Source organism: Neoarius graeffei, chromosome 10 (assembly GCF_027579695.1).
Source record: "Neoarius graeffei isolate fNeoGra1 chromosome 10, fNeoGra1.pri, whole genome shotgun sequence".
Taxonomy (NCBI): Eukaryota; Metazoa; Chordata; class Actinopteri; order Siluriformes; family Ariidae; genus Neoarius; species Neoarius graeffei.
In genome coordinates this window covers 76483095-76495160 of record NC_083578.1, presented here as the reverse complement: position 1 = coordinate 76495160, position 12066 = coordinate 76483095, and the positions used below count along the sequence as shown (strand labels likewise).

General features: G+C 39.3%; 1 protein-coding gene across 2 annotated transcripts in view; it reads right to left on the bottom strand.

Annotated features, from left to right (window-relative positions):
- Positions 1 to 347: 347 nt before the first annotated feature.
- atp2a2a (ATPase sarcoplasmic/endoplasmic reticulum Ca2+ transporting 2a) overlaps positions 348 to 12066 on the bottom strand; it is a 110826-nt gene continuing 99107 nt past the window's right edge. Inside the window, exons 20-21 of one of the 2 annotated variants that reach the window (XM_060932334.1) lie at positions 11361 to 11481; positions 348 to 985 (exon numbers count right to left, since the gene is read on the bottom strand). In XM_060932334.1, the coding sequence (XP_060788317.1) occupies positions 972 to 985; positions 11361 to 11481 (135 nt within the window). In that variant the 3' untranslated portion in view covers positions 348 to 971. Of the gene's footprint in view, positions 986 to 10687; positions 11482 to 12066 lie in introns of those variants that run through there. The other variant, XM_060932333.1, reaches the window with a different exon arrangement.

The following is a 12066-nucleotide window of genomic DNA, read 5'->3' as shown; positions in this document are numbered from 1 at the left end:
ACTTTCTCCAAAAAAAAAAAAACTAAAGTCAATTCGTGCAACCATCGGTAGGTTTTTATGAAGTCTGTCTAAGCAGAAATGATTTTGTCGGAAGTTATCAAATTTACAAAAAAATAAAAATTATTTCTCAAAATCCAGTGAATGTGGATAGAATAAAACCGTTATTCCACTCAATCTCATCGTACATGGTTTACAGCCATCAGCTCGTGTACGACCCGATTTCGTGATGCTAGTTTTTCAGTATTGCACAGAATCTTGTATCCAAATGACCTGTCTCGACTGTTTTTTCCACCTGGACCAGTCTATTCAAAATACGTGTGCTTGTTAATACAAAGAAAGACTTGCACTGTGATTTATCATTTTATTAACCACAAGTCATTGTAATAATTACAGTATCAGACACTGGTTGGGCAGCGTCTTGCTTGTAGTCGTCCCCGGAACACACACAACTGGCTGTTTCCCCCCATCACACTCCTCCATGCTGAACATCATCTCCTCTGAACAGAACGCACATCACCGTGCGAAGTGATAATCCTTACAGTCACAGTCATTCACTTGATCTACACATCTCACAAAATAAAACAAGTCCTTTTGCAAAAAGAAAAAAAAGAAAAATAACAGGTGCCTGTCACTAATGCCAGCTGGTATTTAAATACATACATTTTAAATTAAGTGTTGCTGTGTGATACAAAAGCTTACTTTTCCCAGCATCATGTTTGAGTAGCTTAAAGGGGCATGCACCCTGATTTCCCTTAATATTTCACTCAATTTAGTCTCTCTTTTTTAACCATAGAACCTTTCACTCAATTAACAAATATTTTTATTAATAAAATATAACTTTTTTTTTGTTTTCACTTGGCACAGTTGGCATGCAGGTCATGATCGATGTGGTTCTGAAACCTCAAAACACACGAGCTAAACTAACAAAACCTTTACAGCTTCTGTAAGGATTACTGAGAACCACAGCAGGCTTACAGGATCCGTACTGAGGAGGGAAAGAGAAAAGGAAAGATTAAAAAAGGCTCATCATGTCAAAGTGCTGATGAAAAGAAAGGAACGTTTTGTTATAAAAGCTTTAGTGAAAGACTGAAGAATTTCAGCGTTTAAAGATAGGCATATCAGACGCTCGCTGGCCGTGCTGTGAAAATTGTGCATGCAGACGCTCATCTAAAGCCCGGCGCACACGGGCGATTTTCCGTCACAAGCGTATTGCGATTTTTGGACGCAAATTTCCCGTCTCGGGTAGCTGCGTGTGCGGTATCTGCAACCAGTGGGTAATTTGGGGAGGGGGATGCAAGTCACATGGAAATCATGACTTTTTTTTTTTTGGTCCATACTGCTTCAGTGGAAGTCACCCCGTGTCCGAAATTGCTCACTCGTTCTCTACTCCCTACATAGGGAATTACTATATAGAGGACTATTGGTAAAATGAAAAAAAAAAAGCTTTCGGACACGAGTCCGTCACGCTGGTATTCACGTCATTACTGTCGCACAATTAAAACACGTGCCAGATCAGTCGGCTGGTGGGTTTTCAAAATAATAAATCCATATTATACTGAGCGTATTTCCCACATTAATCAATCCAAAGCACCTGCATCTTTTTTTTTTTTTTTAAATCAAGGCTGACTACTTTTTTCTTTGCCGCTGCCTTTTATTAAATCAGATTTGAGACTTTTAATTTGATTTCTTTCAGCGCGACTGCAGTGCATAATGGGATATATTGCTTTGGTTAGTGACCATCGTTGTACACTACTTTTCGTGATGCATTGTGGGATACTTTGAGGTGAGTAGGGAGCAATTTCGGACACACGGACCATCTTGAGTAAAGAAAATCACGTGACTACTTCGCGGGTGGGGATTGGCTTGGCCTTTGTAGGCGATCGCTTCGTTATCGCAAAGACACGCATACGTGGCGATATCTCTGCAACAACTGGTGATTTTTTTGGTGCAAAATATCAAGCAGGTTTGATACCTACGATCTGTCGCAAGCAACAAAAAAAATCACCGTCGCAAATATCTGCACATGAAGCAATTTTTTGCTTGCGTCAAAAAGTTGCACAAACAAGCGACGGAAAATTGCCCGTGTGCGCCGGGCTCAAGTTTCCAAACCGGTCATTGCTTAACTCTTGAATATTTTCTATCATTAAAGAGCTTATAATCTCTGCTTTCCAAAGAAATGTATCTGGTTAAGATCTGTGCCGAGTTTCCTAAAAGCATCGTAGCACAAAGATCATCGTTAAATGGTAGAGCGAGCAGCACAGTGAACAGTCTCTCTCCTTGTTAAGATGCTCTGAGTGTTTAGAGGCTTTCGGGAAACCTGCTACTGTTCAGTACTTTGAGAGTAACGGCAGGTTGAAGTTGGTACAACAGAGTACACTCTCTGCTCGCGGGACGTCGGGAAACTGCCGGTGTTTTTTGAGTCATGGGAAAGTGGTCAGGCTTGCTCTCCCTTTCCTGATCGGTTTCCGACTGGATTACTCGTGAATATCAATCAGATAACTTTCATAGGGATGTTCTCTCGCTCTCACTCATCATGTTCCCCTAGTGGAGTATCGTACTCCTCAAGGTGCTCCTGTCAGGACTCGGCCCAACAGTTGCTAGAAGTCTGTCTTATCCATCATTATTATTCTAATTTGGTGTGCGTCTAACCCCAGAAGATTCGCAAACTTTGTCCATCTAGAAGATCGCGTGTCAAATAGTTGTTGTTGTTGTTTTTGGAGTTCACTATTGTCCATTCGGCAAATATGTGCCAGGTACTTTAGTCTGTTGTTCAAAACAGAATAGCTTTATGGGCTGGGTCTTGGGTTTCTCTCGCAAGTCCGAATTAGACAGTTTAAAGCTCCAATCCAGTTCCCCATCGAGACCATCGTGTTCTGGATCATTACATTTAGGGGACCTTTTTCTTTTGTAGCCTCCCTTTAACATCTTACGTAAGAAGGCGTGCCAGACTACTTAGATCTTGTGGAATTCATTGGCAGATAGCTGCCACGTCTGTACACTATACAAAAAACCCCAGGATCGGACTGTTACCGATGAAGCATTCAGCAAAATTTTCCGTCTGCTAGTTTTATGATTATGATTCACGCAAGACTTTGAAGTAAGTTTTCATAGCTTTACCTACTTATTTTTTCAAATCAAACTGATTCATGTAAATAAATAACTATTTTAGAATAGAACTGTAGTTGTTTTGATGAAAAATATTGAGATCTTAGTTGTCGGAATGAGATTTTAAAAAACCGGAAGTCAGAAACGCGAGTGTCAATTCGATGAATTGAAATAGTTTATTGGATGTGGCTCACACAGGTTTTTTTGAGGTTCGACTTGAAAGTTGTGAATATTATCATTTACATTCTTTCATATAAACACTAGTAGGCCTTACTTAGAAATACAAAGGCCAACAGAGCACAAAGAGGGGATTAGAAATGATCTTTTATTACTTTTTTATTGAGTGTACAGAGTTAATGTTCTTACCTAATTTGCATAATTAATACTAATTTGCTTAATTTGTTTTTACTGATTTTTCAAACTTTGTATTCAGTACACAACCACATATGTGCTGCCAATTTCCATGTAAATATGTTGAAAAAATAGAAAAGTTATTAAGAAAAAAATATTTGATCTCATTGGTTAATGAGGACCATTTTGGACCATGTGATCCTCATACAGAATATTACAGCAGTTTTCTAAAAATTAAGTCGTTTTTTTCAATCTTTGATTTGTAATATCTAAAGAACGGATAAACCTATTTTAATTCTGTAAAAAGTATGTTTAGCATCTGGTTCTGAATTCAGTGAGAGCAGTTGCAAGCAATTTGGATTGAATTTAAATTTTCACCTGATACAGTGGTGCTTGAAAGTTTGTGAACCCTTTAGAATTTTCTATTTTTCTGCATAAATATGGCCTAAAACATCATCAGATTTTCACACAAGTCCTAAAAGTAGATAAAGAGAACCCAGTTAAACAAATGAGACAAAAATATTATACTTGGTCATTTATTTATTGAGGAAAATGATCCAATATGACATATCTGTGAGTGGCAAAAGTATGTGAACCTCTAGGATTAGCAGTTAATTTGAAGGTGAAATTAAGAGTCAGGTGTTTTCAATCAATGGGATGACAATCAGGTGTGAGTGGGCACCCTGTTTTATTTAAAGAACAGGGATCTATCAAAGTCTGATCTTCACAACACATGTTTGTGGAAGTGTATCATGGCACGAACAAAGGAGATTTCTGAGGACCTCAGAAAAAGCGTTGTTGATGCTCATCAGGCTGGAAAAGGTTACAAAACCATCTCTAAAGAGTTTGGACTCCACCAATCCACAGTCAGACAGATTGTGTACAAATGGAGGAAATTCAAGACCATTGTTACCCTCCCCAGGAGTGGTCGACCAACAAAGATCACTCCAAGAGCAAGGCGTGTAATAGTCGGCGAGGTCACAAAGGACCCCAGGGTAACTTCTAAGCAACTGAAGGCCTCTCTCACATTGGCTGTTAATGTTCATGAGTCCACCATCAGGAGAACACTGAACAACAATGGTGTGCATGGCAGGGTTGCAAGGAGAAAGCCACTGCTCTCCAAAAAGAACATTGATGCTCATCTGCAGTTTGCTAAAAATAACGTGGACAAGCCAGAAGACTATTGGAAAAATGTTTTGTGGACAGATGAGACCAAAATAGAACTTTTTGGTTTAAATGAGAAGTGTTATATTTTGGAGAAAGGAAAACACTGCATTCCAGCATAGGAACCTTATCCCATCTGTGAAACATGTTGGTGGCAGTATCATGGTTTGGGCCTGTTTTGCTGCATCTGGGCCAGGACGGCTTGCCATTATTGATGGAACAATGAATTCTGAATTATACCAGCGAATTCTAAAGGAAAATGTCAGGACATCTGTCCATGAACTGAATCTCAAGAGAAGGTGGGTCATACAGCAAGACAATGAACCTAAGCACACAAGTCGTTCTACCAAAGAATGGCTAAAGAAAAATAAAGTTAATGTTTTGGAATGGCCAAGTCAAAGTCCTGACCTTAATCCAATCGAAATGTTGTGGAAGGACCTGAAGCGAGCAGTTCATGTGAGGAAATCCACCAACATCCCAGAGTTGAAGCTGTTCTGTACGGAGGAATGGGCTAAAATTCCTCCAAGCCGGTGTGCAGGACTGATCAACAGTTACCGGAAACGTTTAGTTGCAGTTATTGCTGCACAAGGGGGTCACACCAGATACTGAAAGCAAAGGTTCACATACTTTTGCCACTCACAGATATGTAATATTGGATCATTTTCTCAATAAATAAATGACCAAGTATCATATTTTTGTCTCATTTGTTTAACTGGGTTCTCTTTATCTACTTTTAGGACTTGTGTGCAAATCTGATGTTGTTTTAGGTCATATTTATGCAGAAATATTGAAAATTCTAAAGGGTTCATAAACTTTCAAGCACCACTGTATGCCTATTAAAGATGTAGCGAATGTGATGCTTGTTTAAATACACAAATTTTCATTACAAGTTCACTACCAGGGTTGCCAAGTCTGCAGTTTTCCTGTGGAACTCTGCCGTACGTTAATTTCTTTTTGTCCTCCAGGTTGAAGGATTTGTATCAGGTTATTTTATAGCAGGGTGTTGCTCTGATTGGTCAGTAGACGTTGATTAATTTTCTCTAACAGCAGTTTCAAGGCAAATCACAGGGTTATATTTATGCACTTGTTCGAATTAATTTGTGCTCACAGCGCTGGTGCAAATTGTTACTCTCACTCAGGATCTTTATACTTTCTTCTTCTTATTATTATTATTCTCCTAATGTTTTTTAGGATGCTATTTCTCCCTCAGTTTTCAACCACTCATCACCAAATTTCACATTTGCTGATGGAAACTGAAGTCATTTTTAAACTCGCTTTATTTCTTAATTAACGTGTTATTCAATTACGTTTTCGGTTTTAGTAACCTTATATCGTGGCTCATATTGGCAACTAGTTGCTATTAAATATTATACTTATCGGCTTGTTCGGTTTTTAGCCGTGTTGAATTTAGTTCGTTTGGTCCACGGCAGGCGTCGCTTATCCGCGCGATTTTCACGAGACTTGTGCGAGACTTTGAAACGTGAAGCGTCAGCCAGGTGTCCGTGCCGCCATTTTGAAAACTGTTTTCCAAACGAAATATTGCACAAAAACGAGTTTAAATGACGATTACTGCCTACTTTTTTCAAACTTTCCTGATTGCTATCAAAACAAACAAAACTTCCGGCTTGATTACGTCAGCATTCGAAAGAGGGCGCGCGCGTCTTTTGATAACGTTGGCAGATGTCGGTCACTTTGATTTCCGCTGTACGTTTTACTTCCGTCCTACGATGTCTCGCACAGGTCTCAACGAATCTCGTTTACGGCCATTGCTTTGACATTTGGACTGATATATTACAGAGCGTATTTCAAACACTCATAACTTGCTATAGCAGTGAGAAAATAGCTGTCAAAAATGCATTCCTATATTTAATAAAATGAGAGAAATAGAATTTTGATGATAAAAAATTCGCCTTCAGTTCTCCTTTAAGTTGCTGTGACTTTTGGTGCTGATCTGGATCACTGATCCGGAATGATCCATGAAAAATGGGATTTTTTTCAATCATCACTTATAACTCTGTCAAGTTTCATGATTTTTTCAATCAGATTTTTTTTTTTTTTTGCTCTGGAACATGTTGCTGAGCAACTTTTCCTCACCAAGTGTCATTCTGTATCTCTTACCGTTCCCGGTTTGTAACAGCTAGCGCAAATTACTGAGAGTTTACTCACAGTCTCTAGTTTAATTGTAATTTCTATAGTAATGATTTGCATGGGGATTTGTATGACAGACACTGAACATTATTTTGTGAATGTTACTCTGAAGCCTTTTGCAAGGAGACATTTATGATCGAATATTTCAGCGTTAACGCTTTACGCTGTTGCTTCAAGTTTTCGTCTGTAGGGAAAGTCTTCAGAACAGTATTTTACTTTGTGCTTTTCAGCTTCTTGGTTGTGTGACAAGTTGAACGTGGCGTTTAGTTTAGATCAGAGAAAAAAAGAGAAGCTGGTGAGAGAAGTGACAATTGAAGTGATGTGTTTGTTAATAAATAAAAACTAATCAATCATTCTGGTGTAAGAGGAATACAGCACTTTACGACATACTGTTATTGGAAAATAATCAACTTTGAAGTGGGAACAGTACCTCTACTTTGTATTGGGGAGCATGCCTCCATCCTGTGGTTGATTATTTTCCAATAACTGCATGCCCACAAGTGTTTTATTAGCTCGTCTGGCCATAAGGCCGATCAGTTATTGCCATGCCGCGGCGTCTGTCGTCCACAATTCAGTTAAATCGTATCTCCATCAATTCTTTACGGATTTCTATTCATACTGTTTTATTTGAAAGAACTCATCACTGCGCACAAAACCTGGTCATTGTTTTGTCAAATTTTTTGCTAATGAGTTAGTAACGAGGCCAAATTAACGAATTTTCCAGGCCTCTCACGAAAACTGTATCTCTTCTCTCATTTCTGATCGATGTTTTTGGTAGATCTTCCCTCAGGGAACAAAATTTAGTCCTTTGTTGATTTTCCTGTTGTAAACACTTTGTCGTGGAGGTCGGTCCTCTCTCACATCGTCACATTTCAGTTCTGTTTGATGTTTAGGTCGTCGTGATGTTTGATGTTTTGATAGCCGGCCAGATGAGCTACTCTGTCCTTGATGTTCTGGTTGGTGACATTTCAACAATTTGGAAGTCTACGTGAAGGAAACCGTAAATGTAGTTGGCCTATTCATTATGAATAAAAATGTAGCGAATTAACAGAAAAGTAAATTGCTCTACTCATTATGTGTTTCTTTTTCATGACATGATTCAGGAGTTTGGTGAAAGAACTGTTTATAAAAACAGTTTCAATACTGCTCATTTTCAAGTGTATGGTGTTACTTTGTGCACGTCTCCATGCGAGTCCTAATTATGGAGTTGAATACAGAGTTTGTGTGACATCACATTCTGAGTTTTTACTGTGGACCTGGAAACCCTGTCTCTCAAGGGTGTGTAACTAGATCCTTAAATAAAACGCTTGTTAAGAACACGAATGCGACCTGCAGCATTAGTAAGAGTAGAGTCATGAGGAGGGAGGTGAGAAGGTGTTACTTATGATCTCACACACACACACACACACACAACTGAAGCATGCCCTCAAACAGGGAGCCAAAAGTTATGACATTCTTTCTCAAGTACAGGTAATATTAAAAACACAGGATCTGCCAAACATCTAGCTGAGCTTTTCTAAAGGCAGGATGCACAATTCCCAGAATTCCCTAAATCCCTGGAGATATTTGTGCTGTAGGTATTCACTTCAAACAAATCTATGTTCATTTCCACAAAACACACACACACACAGAGCACTGCTTACCTACATGTAAAGCCACAGCACCGTGCATGTTTCCCACAACCTCACACAGGTCACGAAAAATAAAAATACTCCAAACTGTGTCCATGTAAAGCATGATTACAGAAAAAAACCCTACTGGGAACATTAGGTTAGAGTTTGGAGACAGAGCTTTTCAGATCTTTAAAAGGTGCAGTCTATAATATTTAAAAACGTTTCTGGACTTAACAATTACTCGCCGATATTGGCTGGATTTTTTTCATGGTGTGTGTGTGTGTATGTATATATATCCATTCAGCTAGCATGAACGAGTCAAAGATGCGCTATCTGAATGGAATATATCGAATATACCATGAAAAAAGTCCAGCCGATATTATTATTATTATTATTATTATACATACACATTCCTTTTGGGTGTTCAACGCGTCTTTCTCTTTCAAAATTCTCCCAAAATCTTCCGTATTTAATGAAGCAAACCTGGCGGCCATGTTTGTTTACAAATGGTCACAGTCGCTCGCTCGCACGGAAGTTTTACGTCTCCGATGTGTGACGTCATGTTGTCTTGACAACCATGCAATATCGTAAACCATATTCAGTGCTCATTCTCCATTGGGTAGAGTGACGTAATACACGTAGGATAAGCGATATGCTAACAATATTGCATGCTTTCAATCCAAATGAACGAAACCCTCTAGAAGGGAATACAACACGTTTTTATTCCATCAAAAAAAAGTGTCCTATATGTATAATAAATCACCGATATTCACTGAGCCTGAGGTGGATAATTGTTTTAGTATAAATACACAGGTGATTATTTAAAAAAAATAAAATAAAATCGCATTAAATATTCATTTATTTCAAACTTCAAGAACGTCATACAAATGCAATAGCAGCACGGCGCAGACTTGTGTCACATAAAATAGTTTCTTTTGAAATCGATAAAATAAATCACAATTCCACCTTACCTCTGAATAGTTTTAGACCAAACTTCGTAGCATCTTTAATGCTTTTAGGAACAGCATTTTCTTTCATAGTTTGTAATTCTTCCTCACTTACAGCGACGAAGCGATTGGCCGCCGTTTTGCCGAGTCGCTCGAGTTGATTATCGAGAAATAGTCCGAATTTCTCGTCCAATCACCTGCGTATTTAGACTAAATATAATTATCATATAATTTCAAAGCCACCTTGAACGATAATGTTACGAACGATAATTGTTACGAAATGTGTTAGTGACTGACTTGGCCAAAAATCATGTGATAAAATCATCTAGTCAAGACAACCTAGCTGCATGAGCTAGTCAAACATGTCTTAACTATGGAATATCTCTTAAGTATATTTTTGATGAGAATTATGCACGATATTGCCAACGCACCCTGAAATGTTTTACCAGAGATGATGGCCTAGTCGAGTCTGTTTGCCAGTTATTGCCAAGTCATGATCTATATGACAGAAATGTTCTTAATATGATACTCATGCCATTTTTTGAAATTTTTAACACGATTATTACTTTTAATTGTTGCTGTATGTATATTGTTCAGATTTTATGCATTTAATTCCATGTTCTCACCTTTTGGAGGCAATAAACTACTACTATTATAGGATTCTGAACATTTCAGGCTTCTCTTTGTATTTTTTCTGGCCTGGAAATAAGCTCCACCCCCAACTAGAACAGAGATACTCTTCTTCGAGGCAAATCATGAGGCATACATGGTTCGGTGGGGTAGGGTGGGGTTATGGAAAAGGTGTTTCAGGGTTTTTATCGCAACCGCAATTAGTGTCTTTACGGTTTAAAAAAAAAAAAGTTACAAACTGCCCCTTTAAAGATCTTCAGCTACACTGGATTTTTGAAGAGAAAAAAGTCTAATAAACAAAAATGAGAGTTAAAGTTACCTGGACAGCAGTGGCACTGAGGTAGCTGAATTCTGCCAAATGCAGAAAGTAACTATTTGTTTAAAAAACAAAAAAGTGGTGCTTTAATTGTCTCATCTCATCATCTCTAGCCGCTTTATCCTTCTACAGGGTCACAGGCAAGCTGGAGCCTATCCCAGCTGACTACGGGCGAAAGGCGGGGTACACCCTGGACAAGTCGCCAGGTCATCACAGGGCTGACACATAGACACAGACAACCATTCACACTCACATTCACACCTACGGTCAATTTAGAGTCACCAGTTAACCTAACCTGCATGTCTTTGGACTGTGGGGGAAACCGGAGCACCCGGAGGAAACCCACGCGGACACGGGGAGAACATGCAAACTCCGCACAGAAAGGCCCTCACCGGCCACGGGGCTCGAACCCAGGACCTTCTTGCTGTGAGGCGACAGCGCTAACCACTACACCACCGTGCCGCCGTGCTTTAATTGTACTTCAAAATATTATAAATTAGAACGGGGATGATTAAAAAAAAACAATATAATCTGGGATATAATGATTTTTTTTTTACTGTACAGGACTGTCATGAAAACACACACACACTGTCCTAATCCAGTGAGGACATTCAGTGGGTCCATGCCCCTTTTAAAAACGAGCTAATAAATATATTATTCTACCGACTGCTTATAAGATCTCATAATAATATAGCTGTTATATATTTATATATAAAAACAATTCATGTGTGCTTTAAAATGGAACAGTTACAACAATGAATAATAATAATAATAATAATTAATCACTCAGAGCTAATTATAAAAACACCAAACGTACAGTATGCGGATTCCTGTGCAAACATTCTCCTGGACTGGGTCAATCGCGGTTCTGGGTTAGTGAGTGGTGGTTGTGTGTTAGCATCACCGCAGCTCTCAGTCAGTGATCGGTCAGTCAGGAGGACCACAGCGAGCGGCTGGTGTTAGTGTCCGTGCTGTACAGCCACACCACCAGGGGGAGGCAGAGAGCTATGAAGGGCCAGGAGATGCCCTGGACACATGCAGACACACTCCAGCTCTCGTGCTGTGCCCCCAGGGCTAAATCTTTACCCGGCTCCAGGTAGTTCCTCGCTACGAACTTGAGCAGCTCGTCCAACAGGATGACGGGCATGGAGATCTTCACCACCATCAGCCACTGGGTCACATTCAGAGGAGTGATCTGGAAGATGACCTGAGAAGGATGAAGGAGGAGAGTTTCTCAGAATGTCTCCATGAAGTTGGCAAAAGCAGAGAGTGAAACAAGCAAGTGCTTCACGGGGGAACTTCGGGGAACAAATGCCAATTTAAGAACATTTTCCATCAATAAATGTCACTCACAGATTGGACAGGTTTTATTAAAGCACGATGATGTTCTATAGTCTATACCTGAGGTGTTCAACTAAAGTTAGATAACTTTTTTTTACTTACAAAGGTCTGGATAAGCCACCGGTTATGCTTTGTTTAGTAGTTGTGCTTCACTTTAACACTTTCAATTTATGCAGAGACTTATTTCTGTCATTTATTTATTTTTTTGTAAAAGCCAGGTCATAAATTCAACCCAAAAGTATAACTAAAATGAAAAATCTGTGAATACGTTTAAGGAAAACTCTCTCCTTTATGTGTCTTTGGCCCTGTAGCTAATCTCTCTGGTTTGATGGGATACCTTCAGCTAAATAACGTACATGGATAAACCATCCATCCATTATCCGTAACCGCTTATCCTGTGCAGGGTCGCGGGCAAGCTGGAGCCTATCCCAGCTGACTATGGGCGAGAGGC